Source organism: Gymnoscopelus microlampas, assembly GCF_963454915.1.
Source record: "Gymnoscopelus microlampas genome assembly, chromosome: 24".
Lineage (NCBI taxonomy): Eukaryota > Metazoa > Chordata > Actinopteri > Myctophiformes > Myctophidae > Gymnoscopelus > Gymnoscopelus microlampas.
Window position 1 is genome coordinate 24,413,212 of NC_139961.1, and position 14,544 is coordinate 24,427,755.

Here is a 14,544-nt window from a genome sequence, read left to right on the forward strand (position 1 = left end):
TTTTTCAAAAATAGCAGATCTACAAGCTCGTAGAACAAGTGAACAAGCGTAAAGTATTGAAAAATGAACGTGCGTAAGTATAGTAAAAGTTCCTCAACATTTTACTACAGTTACAGTACTTGAGTGAATGCATTTACTTTCCCACCACTGATCTCAGTTCACAGAAATTGAACAAGTGTTGCCTTGACCATCACCACCCACAGTAAATAGAAACATAGAGGCTACAGGAAATGACATGCTCTGTGGGTACACACTCCTCTAGCCCAGTGGTTCTCAACCAGTGGTCCGGGGACCACCAGTGGTCCTTGAGGGGGTTCCAGGTGGTCCCCAGCTAAATGATGGAGAGTTGGTAGCCAAACCAAATGGACCCTTATAGATATTTAACTCTTGAGAGCGTAAAATGAAACCAAATGGTTTCATTTCATTTTATGCTATCAAGAGTTAAATTATTGTTAAACATCTGCATTACTAAATTAAATAAACGTTTGCCTGTTGTCTCTCCTACGGTACCAACATCAATACAGCATGGAATTGTGGACAAAATTATATCCAACGACAACAACATATTCTAAGTTTTGGGTCTGAGAGTCTAAATCTCATCAAATGGTGGTTCCGTGGCTCAAATTCAAAATAAATAATGGACCTTGATATGAAAAGGGTCATGTTGACATCTCCAGTTTCATCATTTTTGCTAGCTTTTTAGCTGTCTGAACAAATTGAAAAATTGCAGAAATTCATTGCTTTTCTAACACTTGACCACATGAACTTTAGCGTCTCTATTCTGGGTCATGTCGTCATAATAGGCAATATAACACTTTGTTGAAAACAGCAGATCTGCTGTAATTGGTGTAGAGACAAAAGGACAGACCCATGGTGGATCCTAGTCAACAAAGTATATTATACTCTAGGGTTTAAGTGGTTAAAAGCTGTAAAAGGACATTGCCATTTTATTGTTGATAGTTATCATTGTCTATAGCAGTGGTTTTCAAACCTTTCTTAATTTAATTTTAAGGACACGCAGTTTGGTAAGAAGTAGACCATGGAACCCCCCATAACTCTGAGAGTTACGGAACTGTAAGGGTCCATTTGGTTCCTAACTATCAATCATTTAGCTGGGGATCCCCTGGAACCCCCTCAATGGCCCCTGGAGGTCCCCGGACCCCAAATTGAGAACCATTGGTCTAGAAACAACACATTGTTTGTGAAACAATCCATATCGAGGTGGAAAAGTACTGTCCGTTTTGGTCTTCCTCTGTGTTTCTCACAGTTGTCATGCATGTATTTCACAAGAATGTGGGCCTGGCATGTCCAAACGGACCATGGCCACCATTCATTCCATCGCCCTGATTCATTGTCTATGATGTCAAGATCACTGTTTTGCCATAAACACAGTGAACGAGAACAATGTCACGGTAGAAGCAATGGTTCCCAACCTCTTGTTGGATCAGGGCCTGCACTTGAACACATTTTTCAAGATTTTAAAGAAAAACATATTTTTACATATACATTTCTTAAATGTATATATTAATGTTATATTATTATTAAAACCTTAGTGTTTTGCCAAGTATTTGGGGGCCCACCCATTCTGAAAATGTTTTTAAAAAAAAACTTCTTTACGCCACTGATGGCCAACAAAAACTAACTTTCGCTAAAAACCCCAAAACATGCCATGCCGTTTTCACATTCACCGATTTTTGCCACAGTGACATCGCTGGCATAAAATGTTCATCACAAGTTAAATAGCGTTTCAGAGACACACAGCAGACCGCCTTGTGTGAAAAGGCTGCTAAATGGAACTCTATACGCCTAAAACAAACATACCAGAGGTCATGTTGAAAATCATGATAGTGTCCCTTTAAGAGAAAATGAAAGACTGCTACTATCACTAGTAGTGAGTTTGCTTTACTCTGCACAAGTACCCGTATTGTGTGTGTGCGTGTGTGTGCGTGCGTGTCTGTGCGTGCGTGCGTCCGTGCGTGGTTAGGGTTAGGATTAGGCATTTAAATGTTAGGTTTAGGTGTTGAAAGCTGGTGTCTTGCACTGAAAATAGCGGAGCTTGGAGATCGACAATTTTCTTCACAATGCGTCGCAGCGCGACGCATTGTGAGGCATTGGTTGTGAGCCTGTTGTGAGCCTGTAGACATTGTGACGCATTGGTTGTGAGCCTGTAGATCGGCTATTTTCAAATAGCCAAAGTTTAAATAGGGCTTAAGTGGTTAATGTATGTTTTGTAATAATAATACAAATCTACAAAGTAACTGGTAACTAAAGTTTTCAAATAATTGTCGTGGAGTAAAAGTGCAATATTTGAAAAATTGAAAAGATCCTCAAAGTTTTACTTACAGTAAGTACAGTACTTGAGTAAATGTACTTAGTTACTTTCCACCACTGTGTGTACAGTATCGATGCCATAAACTGCACTAGTTCCACCTGACAAACACCAGCCCTGTGTTTCACTTTGAAGCAAGCAGAGAGGCCAACAGTATACTTTCGTACAGTATATATACGTCAACTAAAATGTAAACCTAGCTAGCAGCGCTCTTTGATGCTCCACAGCCACGGTAACTCAAGCTTCCAGCGCTGTGACCGCACCGCGGCCTGAATATGTGCAAATTATCCCCCTAATATTTGTTTTAAACCGCCGGGAATATGACCAGATGGGTGTGTTTTTGTTGTTCTTTTTATATCTGGTCAGACATGGAGAAAAGTGCACTAAATTGACTTGACCGCACGCCGTGTTGTCTTGCACTTTTCTTTGTCTAAAATATCTGGTGCTCGTTGTGTTGTACTTAACCTACTTAAACCCTCCTATATACTTCGTTATCCGGGATCTCCCAGGGGTCTATACTCGGTCCCCCTCCTTTTTTTTACCCCTCTCTACACCGAATCTCTTTGCCAAAAAATGGCGATACCAATAATTTGAGCCTGGGATTATCAGATCCTGTGTTGAGGGTCACAGAAAAGAAAAGCATGCACCTTTGAAACAAAGTAAGACCAGAACCAGACAATTAAAAGGTTCGATTATTACAGTCTGCTTGAGGTGTAATGCAGCTTTAAATACATATAGCAGCCAGTGGTACATAAGGTATATACTGAAATGCATCTTCTCCTCCTACACTAGACCTCCTCCGAAGTTCCTTCTGCTTTTACAGTCACACACACATGCGCGCGACAGCAATGCAAATTAAGCAAGTGAAAACAAACAGACCCTCACGCACCGACACGAACCCAAACACCCACGTAAGTACTAAGCAGCACCGACAGCACTAGTGAGATTCAGGCAGTACTACTTGTCATGCAGTTAGGTGTCTCAGTCTACATTTATCAATGGAAGAGTATAGGGAGACCACCCTCCAACCACTGCAGATGTGTTGACATAAGGTTAAAAGGTTTGGGGTAAGAATGTGGAGGCACTTCTGTTTTCAATAAATGTGTTGTTGAATACACTAGAGCAGTGGTTAGAATATGGACAATACTGTAAGAGGTTTCTGCCCGACAGCAACGATATATTGATGGGGGAACAAATCTAGAAACAACACCGGGTCTGTTTTTGTAACAAGAGCTGCCCCCCCAAGGAAAGACTTCCATGCTGTACGGCAGGGGTCTTCAACGTTTTCCAGGCCAAGGACCCCCTAGCTGAGAGAGAGAGATGAAGCAGGGACCCCCTCTATATTGTATAAAATTGCGTTTCAGATTAAACTCTTTATTTCTTTTTTTTGGTCTGCTCATTTTTCCCTCTACGCCTATACCTCTTTGGCAAAAAATACCAGATCTACAAGCTCACAACGCCTTGCAGCGCGAGGCGTTGTGAGCTTGTAGATCGGCTATTTTTGTCCATAGAATAGTTCAAGTGGTTAATGTAAAAACTAAAAATCACATCACACAAAGATTTGGCGGCCCCCCTGTAGTAACTCTGAGGACCCCCTAGGGGTCCCGGACCCCCTGTTGAAGACCCCTGATGTACGGTACAGACACAGAGCCCATCAGCTCTGGTTTATGTAAGCCTTCCACACTGGGATGGGACGAAACGGCCATGAAAGTGGAGAGCGTGCAGAAAAAAAATCTGCAGTGTTATTGTTACCATAGAGGTTCAGTGAGGACGGGAAATATGGATTTATGAAAAAGCTGACATCCCCGCTAAGCTAGATAAAATAGTGTTTTGGCCATGTGTTCTGCAGCGAAGCGGTGCGTGTTATGTGGCAAGGCACGCTACATGAGCCACAGTGTGTGTGTGTGTGTGTGTGTGTGTGTGTGTGTGTGTGTGTGTGTGTGTGTGTGTGTGTGTGTGTGTGTGTGTGTATTTCTATACTAGTGAATGTCCCCACAAGTATAGTAGAATTTGAGAAATAGACAGTTTCAGAACAATGTATCCTCACAAGAGAAATGTTTTTCGTTTTTTTTAATGGTAGAAACTGTTGGGAGTTAAAGGGATAGTTCACACAAAAAAACATATTTTTTTCTATCGAATAGTCATCAAATTGGTCATCAAATTATTGGCTTAGGAATGCAACAAAAACAAAAGAATGTCCATGAATTCAAGGCTCCATGGGGTGACTAATTGATAGGGGTGAAATATCATTTTTAAGGCTTACAATAATATTGTAATCCTTAAAAAGTATAGTTCACCCCCAAAATTACTGAGGAAAGGATTAAGGTTGGGGTTAGGATTATAGGCATTTAGAGGTTAGGTTTAGAGTTATTATTGTGTTAATTGTGTACGCTATGTTGTTTTTAGCTTTTGCCTTACTGTTAAAATGTGCATTCTTTAAGATCGCTATCCTAAAATGTTGTCCTCACAAGTATAGTAATACAACGGGGTGTGTGTGTGTGTGTGTGTGTGTGTGTGTGTGTGTGTGTGTGTGTGTGTGTGTGTGTGTGTGTGTGTGTGTGTGTGTGTGTGTGTGTGTGTGTGTGAGAGTGTGTGTGTGTGTGTGTGTGTTACATGAACCCACGTTGCTGTCACAGTGCGAGCCTGCGGAGCAAATCCACCGTGTCGAAGTGTTAGTGGTTGTGTTGCTCACCGACCACATCCCCCTCCCCCTCCCTCCCTTGTGGTCTTCTGAAACTCAAATGCCTTCGCCTGTGACACACACACACACACACACACACACACACACACACACACACACACACACACACACACACACACACACACACACACACACACACACACACACACACACACACACACACACACACACACCGCATATGCATGTACAACAAGAACAGCTGGACTGCCTTTTCTCATCTGCTGGCTGGGGCTGTATGGTTGGTGCATAGCAGAGCGTGAGGCCTGCGAAGGCATAGTGGGACTGTGTGTGTGCGGTGGCCACACGTGTGTGTGTGTGTGTGTGTGTGTGTGTGTGTGTGTGTGTGTGTGTGTCCGTCCTATAAGTGGTGCATCTATATGAGCATATGTGCAGAGAAGCAGCAGGGGAACATAACATTTGAAAAAGATGTTCATCTTTTTGTTAACCGCATCAACCCTCTAGCGTCCCCATATTCTCAGGGATGAATATTCACAGAAAATAGCAGATCTACAAGCTTGTAGATCGGCTATTTGATTTTAGTGTAGAGGAAAAAAATGAACGGGTCTTCTAGACTCCGGTCAATGAATCATCAATCTGGGAACCCATTCGGTAAAAGTTCTTCGGTTCTTTTTCATGAAGACATGCAGATATTGTGATCTCTGATTAGCGTACTTTTAGAGCAGTTGTTCTCAATGTGGGGTCCGGGGACCCCCAGGGGTCCTTGACAGGGGACCAGGATTTACATTTATTTTCTTTTTTTTATCTAAAAGAAAAAGTGTGAACATTTTTGGATATTTTTATATAACGACACGAATCTTATATGGGGGTCCCTGCCACAAAATATCGTCCGTGGCCAAATACATATTAATTTGGGTGTCCTTGTCCCCTAAAACCATTGTTTTAGGGGACAGACAAACATACAGTAGTATCCTTATACTGTAACAGTGTGTTATCCTTGTAGCTTTAATGTCTTACTGTACCACGTGCTGTTTACATTTCTGACTAATAAAGTATTCAATCAGTCAAGTACGGACAAAAGCCTGTTCCAGACAGCTTGGACTCGGGCCAATGAATGCCGTACAGAGATTTATATAGGGTCTGGTCTGCATTATACCACATTATCACCTTTGACCTCGAGAGTGCTCAACCTCTCTCTTTAAACAACAGCTGAGCATGGGAAACATGGCATGCAGCGAACAGAGGAATGACAGAGCGGGCACATCATCATGATCACACACTGTAACTTCATTAGCTTTACAATGTCTGGTATGGTGCACTGTTGCCAGCTCTTGCGAGATTAGTAAGCAACGAGGTCTATGAAAACAAGCCCAAAAGAAGCAACTATTAGGCCACATGAGCACTTTAAATGTAATACATCGGCTATTTGAAAATAGCCGATCTACAAGCTCACAACGCAACGCGTTGTGAGCTTGTAGATCTGATATTTTCAAAGGAAAATCTAGGAAAAACATTTGTATTATTTTGTGCAACATTTTAACAACACAAATCTGGTATGGGGGTCCCTGGCACAAAATATTCTCAGATGGGGGGTCCGTGGACAAATACATGAAGATGTTTGAGAACCCCTGGTTTAAACGGCATTAGGAAACAAGCCCAAATAAGCAACTACACTTTAGAGACGAGCCCAAAAAACCTGCAATCTGCAACTACCAATATTTACAAGCGACTTCACAGAAAAACAAGCCCAAAGTCGCTTATAATAAGCAGACATGGCAACACTGGTCTGGCGACGAACCGCTTCTAAAAAAAAGTTGAGTCAACTCCAAACTTGTTGGGGAAAGTCTTCATCAAAGCTGCCGTTTTTGTACTTTTATCGACCATATGCAGAGATTAGCTGTATTTTTCCAAGTGCGGGGCTTATTGGCCGCCGGTGCCGATGTTCTGCGATGTCTTATTTGTGTTAAGCAGCTGTATAAGTAGTGTTTATCAGACTTTTTTTATCAGGCCGGGTTTCGATGGTAAACATGTGTCGCGGGCCGTTTTAATGACGTCGGCCATAAAATATGAACTCCAGCGGAGGAGGTCATTAAGGGTTTCATTTGAGACTGTCCGCTGATTCTGTAAACAAGTATTTCGACGCTGTCAGGCAGAAACCTCTTATCTCCATATTCTAACTTTTTTCGATTTTCTTTCGTAAATTAAAGCCCTACTTGATCATACTACAGTGTCACACAAAAAGTCAATCAAAAGTAGCAGATCTACAAGCTCGAACACGGCGCAAAGTGACATGTTTTGAGCTTGTAGATCTGATACTTTTGATGCTTTTGAATCCTGGAAAGCAACAGTTTTGGACATACGAGGTTTCAACCCGACAGAGACGATTTGTAGACCAGTGCTTCTCAAACTGTTTCATTTGTTTAATTTAGGACCCCCATAACTCTGAGAGTGTAACATACTCTCAGAGTTGACCTGACCTGTTTATAGTCCATTTGGAAGCCCCTCAAGGAACCCAGAGGGTCCCTGGACCCCCCCTTGGAGTCCCTACTGTTCTAGACACTTCCAGTTACTTTGCCACCTTTCCCTTCCCTTGTGGTAGTTTAATCACATCAATCTGGGCAGTCCCTATTTTGGGCACAAAACATTTTCGGATGGGGGTCCGTTGGCCAAATACATATCAATTTGGGGGGTCATTGGCACGAAAAGGTTTGAGAACTACTGCTTTAGAAGGCCTTTTTTAGAATCGTCCTCAAGTCTCAATGGGTTAATTGGCTAACTTTAACATCTTTTCTCTCATTCACGTATCCCCCCCCCCCTCCTCTCCTATCCTCTACTCCCCATTTCATTCCGTCTCCACGTCACTCTTCTTTCCCTCTCTTCCTCCTCCTCCTCCTCCTCCTCCCTGCCAGAATGTGTTCCCCAGGCCTTCAGCATTCCTCTGTCCCAGGTCATCGCCAACGACAGAACACACAGGCAGCGCCAGGACAGCTTTCGCCAGGACCCGCATCAACGCGAGGAGCACAAGGACCCGTCCGACCTGGTCTCCTCAATTTTACAGGTATTTTACACTAAAACTATGACGGAGGAGAATTTCACGATAAATTCAAATCTCCACGATACGATTATAGGCTCTATTCACAGCAGCCATATTATGAAGACATTCACAGGTGTTACCAATGATACTAATGAAGGCTCTGTTCCATTTAGTCTAGCACAGTGGTTTCCACGACCCCCATAACTCTGAGAGTGTACAAATGGAACCAAATGGACCCTTACGGGTCCATTTGGTTCCATTTGTACACTCTCAGAGTTACACACCTGTAAGGGGCCATTTGGAAGCCCTGGACCCCAACTGTAGACCCACTGGTCTAACAGAGTGTTTCCAGTGAGCCAACATGCACAATACCAGCACCCTGACTCTGTTTGACCAGAATGGAACAGAGCCTTCATTAGTATCATTGGTAACACCTGTGAATGTCTTCATAATATGGCTGCTGTGAATAGAGCCTATTGTGGGCGTTTTTTTGTCACGATAATAACGATTATTGTCCCCCTTCCTACTGTCCGTCCTGACATTTTTCACGAGAGACTAAGACACGTGTTGTGTTCTCCACTCCCTGTCCTGCAGTTTGCCACCAACAAGCGTCCGTCCACCAAGGAGCTGTCCAGCAGCAACTCGTCCCTCAGCTCCACGTCGGAGACGGCCAACGAGTCCACGTCGCCCAACACGCCGGAGCCCGCCCCGCGGGCACGCCGGAGGGTGAGCCAACATTCTAGCTACAGTATATATATATACATCAGCCATTCCCAATCTGTGGGGCTGGGGCCTACTGGTGGGCCGTGAGGATATTGCAAGTGGGCCCCCAAATGATTGGAGGGGGGAAAAAAAACTATGATTTTAACCCATTGAGGCCTGAGGCGATTCTTTAAAAAAAAAATCGAAATCCTAACAGTTTTTGGAGGGAAAAAAAAATGTTTTTCAAGATTTTTCAAAAATAGCAGATCTACAAGCTCATAGCGCGGCTGAGCTTGTATATCTGCTATTTTTGAATAGCCAAAGAAATCTTAAAATACAGATGCGTCCCCGGTCTTAATGGGTTAATGATAAAATAATTAATTGATTTGTCTCTAAGATAAATAGAAATTAAATGGTATGTTACTTCCATTTATCCAAGCCTGGACACAATCGATTGATTGTTCTTTTAAATAAACATGCTCCATTTTTACCTCAAATCTTTGCTTCTGGGGGTCCCTGGAACACAATATTTTCAGATGGGGGTCCGCGGCTAAATACATATCATTTTGGGGGTCCTTGGCATGAAAAAGTTTGAGAACCACTGATATAGCGACATACGTTTTTTCAGAAAACTGTTAGGATTTAGAAGACATTGTAGATGCGTTCCCGGATTGAATGGGTTCACATGAATCCAATATGTAGTGGGGGGTCTCTGCTTCATCTCTCTCTCAGCTAAGGGATCCTTGGCCTGAAAAAGGGTTGATGACCCCTGGCCCACAGTTTAACCACGCCTTTTCATTCATTCATTCATTCGTCCTCCTCCCGTTGACATCTTTTCTTTTTTCCTCCTCCAGGGGGCGATGTCGGTGGACTCCATCACAGACCTGGACGACAGCCAGTCGCGCCTGCTGGAGGCGCTGCAGCTCTCCCTGCCCGCCGAGACGGCCAAGAAGGAGAAGCACCGCGACAAGCGGCTGAGTCTCAACCCCATCTACAGACAGGTGCCCCGCGTGGTCGACAGCTGCTGTCAGCACGTGGAGAAAAACGGTGAATACCCGTGGTGGTATAGCCCGGCATAGTTCTCAAACCTTTCTCGTGCCAAGGACCCCCAAAATGATATGTATTTGGCCCCGGACCCCCATCTGAAAAGGTTTTGTGCCAGCTACCCCCAGAAGAGAAGAGTTATGTTAAAAAGAAAAGCTGAATTATTCAACATTTTACAAACATTTTCGATATTTTTTCAAATATTTGCAAAAATAGCAGATGTACAAGCTTGCAGTGAACAAGATGTACAAGCCGTGAGCTTGTACATCTGCTATTTTTGAGAACCACTGTTCTAAACCAATGTTATAAATCCCAAGGGCTCTATACTAGACCCCCTCCTGTTTTCACCCTGTTGTAGATCAGCTATTTTTGCCAGATGTTCACCCCAGAAGTAGGACACACTAAAAGCTTTATTTTAGTTGTTTCCAATGCCAACCCGTAGTGCTATATGCATTAAATCCAGAGGCGCCGTTGACAATAGTTTTGACAAGGAATTGCAGGGGTATTACCCGTATAAAGTTATCTCTGTGACTGTGAAGGTTGTTAAATCTAGGCCATAATTCACCAAAGCGGCACAACAACCCTATAATTTCAAATCACAACCTTACTCCATGTCTGGATGTGGGCTTTAAGTCCTTAATATTTGCAATTATGTGTACCTTTTGTCAGCAGTTTAGGTTTTCAATAGCTAACCGTTATTCTGTCTGTTCTCTCCCCAGGTCTGCAGACTGTGGGGATCTTCAGAGTGGGGAGCTCCAAGAAACGGGTCCGACAGGTAAGGCCATCAAAGCCAGTGATTACTCTAACAACCAAAGACCCCCAGTTTGGTATGTGTTAGCTCACGGACCCTCCCATTTGATACCATTCTTTATCTTTGGGACACCAAATATCTAATGTTAAAGCAACCTCTCAGTGTTTGTGACTGGGACACATTCAATCTGGGAACGCATCTACAAATATCTTCTAAATCCTAACAGTTTTCTGAAAAACGTATGTTGCTATAATATCAGTGGTTCTCAAACTTTTTCATGTCAAGGACCCCCCAAAATCATATGTATTTGGTCACAGACCGCCATCTGAAAATATTTTGTTCCAGGGACCCCCCCAGAAGCAAAGATTGGAGTTATAAATGTTCCCTTTAAAAATACATATATATATTCAAATATTTGAACACATTTTCATGATTTTTCAGACTAGCAGAATAGCAGACCTACAAGCTTGTATATCTGCTATTTTTTAATAGCCACAGTATAAAATAATGGTTATGGCTAAAATCTAAAATGACACAGATGCGTTACCAGATTGAATGGGTTAACTCTGAGACACTCAGACACAACAGAGTAACAGAACCATAAGGAATTACACCTTAGCTGACGTTATAGTGCTTCTCAGATGTCGTTTCATGTTGGACCACATTTCTTGGGTCTGGTTTGCACTGAACCTGAGCCAGACTTCCTCTTCAAAAAAATGTGTTTTGCCCACAGCCAGGGCACTGGTTTAGAATCATCAAACTTGAATTATCACCAATGGTTGGGTGCTTTTATACGAGCGAACGAAAAACATAATTCTATCTAATAAACCTCTCTTGGCTGAGCAGATTAGTGCCTTGAATGGTTTCCTTTGCTGTCTTTTTATGAATGTAAAGAATAAATAAAGGCGCTAAATAAATGCAACTTTTTTACAATTAAAACGCAGGTCCTTTTTTTCTCCATTTCCTTAAAAGTAGCGGTTTTGGAGATACACGTTTTTCTGCCCCGACAGAGACGATAATGCTGTATTTGTTCATTGAAAATCACAGATAAGACACTGAAGTGGGTAAACACGCATCGATTGCCACTGTGTTACTCAATCCATGTTTACATGTCATGCGTGTGCATACACTCATGTGTGTTAGAAACTCATTAGCATTCTCTATTCAAGTGCAAACAAGCACACGCTGTGTCTGTGTGTGTTCGGAAAATATACTGCGCAAACAGACGGGTGGGCTGGGGGGGAGGGGGGGGTACTTGAGTGTGAAGGAGAGTGGGCACGTGAATCCGTGAGAGGGCACGTGTATCTGTGAGCAAAACATTACAGAAGAACCAGTGGTGGTTCTTTTTTTAACCCCTTAAGACCGGGAACGCATCTGTCATTTTAGATTTGAACCACTTTGACCATTATCTTATACTTTGGCTATTCAAAAAATAGCAGATATACAAGCTCATAGCGCGGCACCGAGTGCTGCGCTATGAGCTTGTATATCTGCTATTTTTGAAAAATCATGACAATTTGAATATATATATATTTTTAGGCGAACATTTGTAACTCAAATCTTTGCTTCTGGGGGTCCCTGGAACTAAATATTTTGAGATGGGGGTCCGTGGCCCAAATACATATAATTTTGGAGGTCCTTGACATGAAAAAGTTTGAGAACCACTGGTTGTGTTTCAGTGTTTCAGAAAACTGTTAGGATTTAGAAGACATTTGTAGAATCGGCCTCAGCCAGGTCTTAATGGGTTAAATGTAGCAATACCACAATGTAGAAATATTGAAGATGATTTGTCACAATGACACATTTGTCACAATGTGTTGTGAGCTTGTAGATCAGCTATTTTTGAATATTTTAGAAAGTATAGAATATGTTTTTTGTATTAATTACACTAATCTAAGTCTAACTAGCTAAGCAAAGTTTCCAAATAATTGTAATGGTGTAAAAAGTATAATATTTGCCTAGTATTGAAGTATTGACGACTCAAGCAAAGTACCTAAAAGCTGAAGTGCAGCACTTGAGTAAATGTACTTAGTTATTTTCCACCGCAGAAAAGAAAGGCACATGCAGGCTCTTGAACGGGGGACGAGGGCCCTCGTGATAATGAGATGTGGCGTGCAACAATGAGGGGCTGAGCACGCCGTTAGCCAACATAAGACCTCTTCATTGACGAGGGGGTTGTTGCTTGGGGACTCTGTATTACTATTCCAACATAAGACCTCTTCATTGATGAGGGGGTTGTTGCTTGGGGACTCTGTATTACTATTCCTGGTACTCTGAGACTGCAGGCCAAAACAACAACATCAACAACATGCTTCACATGTTACTATTACGCAACGTGGCCACATTCCAAGTAGGACGAAGGGTGAAAGTTCTGGCGGCTTTACGCTTGTTGTTGGAAAGGAGTTAAGCCGGCAAATAATATGACCAATGACATACTGTAGTTCAGTGATTCAAGGAAGGCACTTCCTCACACCGTCGTTTCACATCTGAATCGTCGATGCAACGACCATAAAGTATGTCGAATGGTACTTTACCCCATTAAGAACGCATCTGTGTCATGTTCAGATTTATTTGGCTATTCAAAAATATTTCTCAAAATATTCTGTTCCAGGGGCCCCCCTCGCCCGCCCCCGAAGCAAAGATTTGACTAAAAAATATATTCAAAGATCAGTAGCCTCGGGAACCCATGCTTTTTTTGGGGTTCAGTGTCTTCCTCAAGGACACTTCAACACTAACAGACAGGATCGGGGAACCTTACAATTCCCAGGCTCTACCTCCTGAGCCACTGCTGCAAAATGACCGATGGATCCCAATGTAGTTATTGTTTAGTCACATAAGCTCATGTTAATGCTTTACATTGGTTAAATATTTATAAAACCCACATAGACACATATTAACCACTTTCAACCTGGCATCCATATTTTGGGCATGTCATTAAAAAGGTGCACAGTTTCTAAAATAGCAAAAAAAAGGTCACAATGCGGCTGTGAGCTCGTAGACCGTCTATTTTTCCAGCTACTTTTGCTTGGCACGGTCATACGACAAAGTATAAAAAATGTTACTTTTCAGGATTCAAATTCAAAAATAGCAAAAGCAGCAGTCCTACAAGCTTCACGCCGCGTTTCGAGCTTGTAGATCTGCTGCTTTTGATGCTTTTGTGTGACGCTGTAGTATGATCAAGTAGGGCGTTAATTTATGAAAAAACACAAAAAGTTCAAATATGGAGATGGGAGGTTTACAAGGTTTCTGCCCGACAGCGACAGTGATAATTAGAATAGGGTGAACATAGCATATGTTATAGTATAATGTTGGCAGATGTAGTGGATTGCTCAACCCTTCCTGTCCGGTCAGGCAGCTTGTGGTTCAGCACATGCCTTGCTCAAGGGCACAACTTGAACAGGAGGGGACAACGCCACACATTTTACTTTGTTCAGTCGGGTTTTCCCAGGCGGTCTGGGTTAACCCATTTAGTCCGGGAAAGCATCTGTGTCATCTTTAGATTTCTTTGGCTGTTAAAAAAATGGCAGATGTACAAACTCATGATCTGCAATTTTTGTTTTAAATCTTGAAAATCTTTGCAAATCTTTGAATATGTATGTCTTTTTAAAGCGAACATTTGTAACTCAAATATTTGCTTCTGGGGATTCTACAAATGTCTTCTAAATCCTAACAGTTTTCTGAAAAACATATGTTTCTATATCAGTGGTTCTCAAACTTTTTCATGTCAAGGACCTCCAAAATGATATGTATTTGGCCACGGACCCCCATCTCAAAATATTTTGTTCCAGGGACCCCCCAGAAGCAAAGATTTGAGTTCAAAATGTTTGCTTTAAAAAATATGTATATTCAAAGATTTGCACACATTTTCACGATTTTTCAAAAATAGCAGATATTCAAGCTCATAGCGCGGCACTCGGTGCGGCACTCGGTGCGGCACTCGGTGCAAATATGGATTAAGTGGTTACACAGATGCGTTCCCGGTTTGAATGGGTTAGAAAACCTGAACCGACGACCTCCCAGTCACA

At 42.3% G+C, this 14,544-nt stretch overlaps 1 protein-coding gene across 1 annotated transcript in view; it reads left to right on the forward strand.

The window, feature by feature from the left end:
• The window catches only part of LOC311040514 (rho GTPase-activating protein 6-like), a 98,558-nt gene that overhangs the window by 66,688 nt on the left and 17,326 nt on the right, over positions 1-14,544 (forward strand). Inside the window, exons 4-7 of the mRNA XM_084050844.1 lie at positions 7,898-8,046; positions 8,617-8,748; positions 9,579-9,771; positions 10,488-10,543. Coding sequence (XP_083906970.1) covers positions 7,898-8,046; positions 8,617-8,748; positions 9,579-9,771; positions 10,488-10,543 — 530 coding nt within the window. The remainder of the gene's footprint in view (positions 1-7,897; positions 8,047-8,616; positions 8,749-9,578; positions 9,772-10,487; positions 10,544-14,544) is intronic.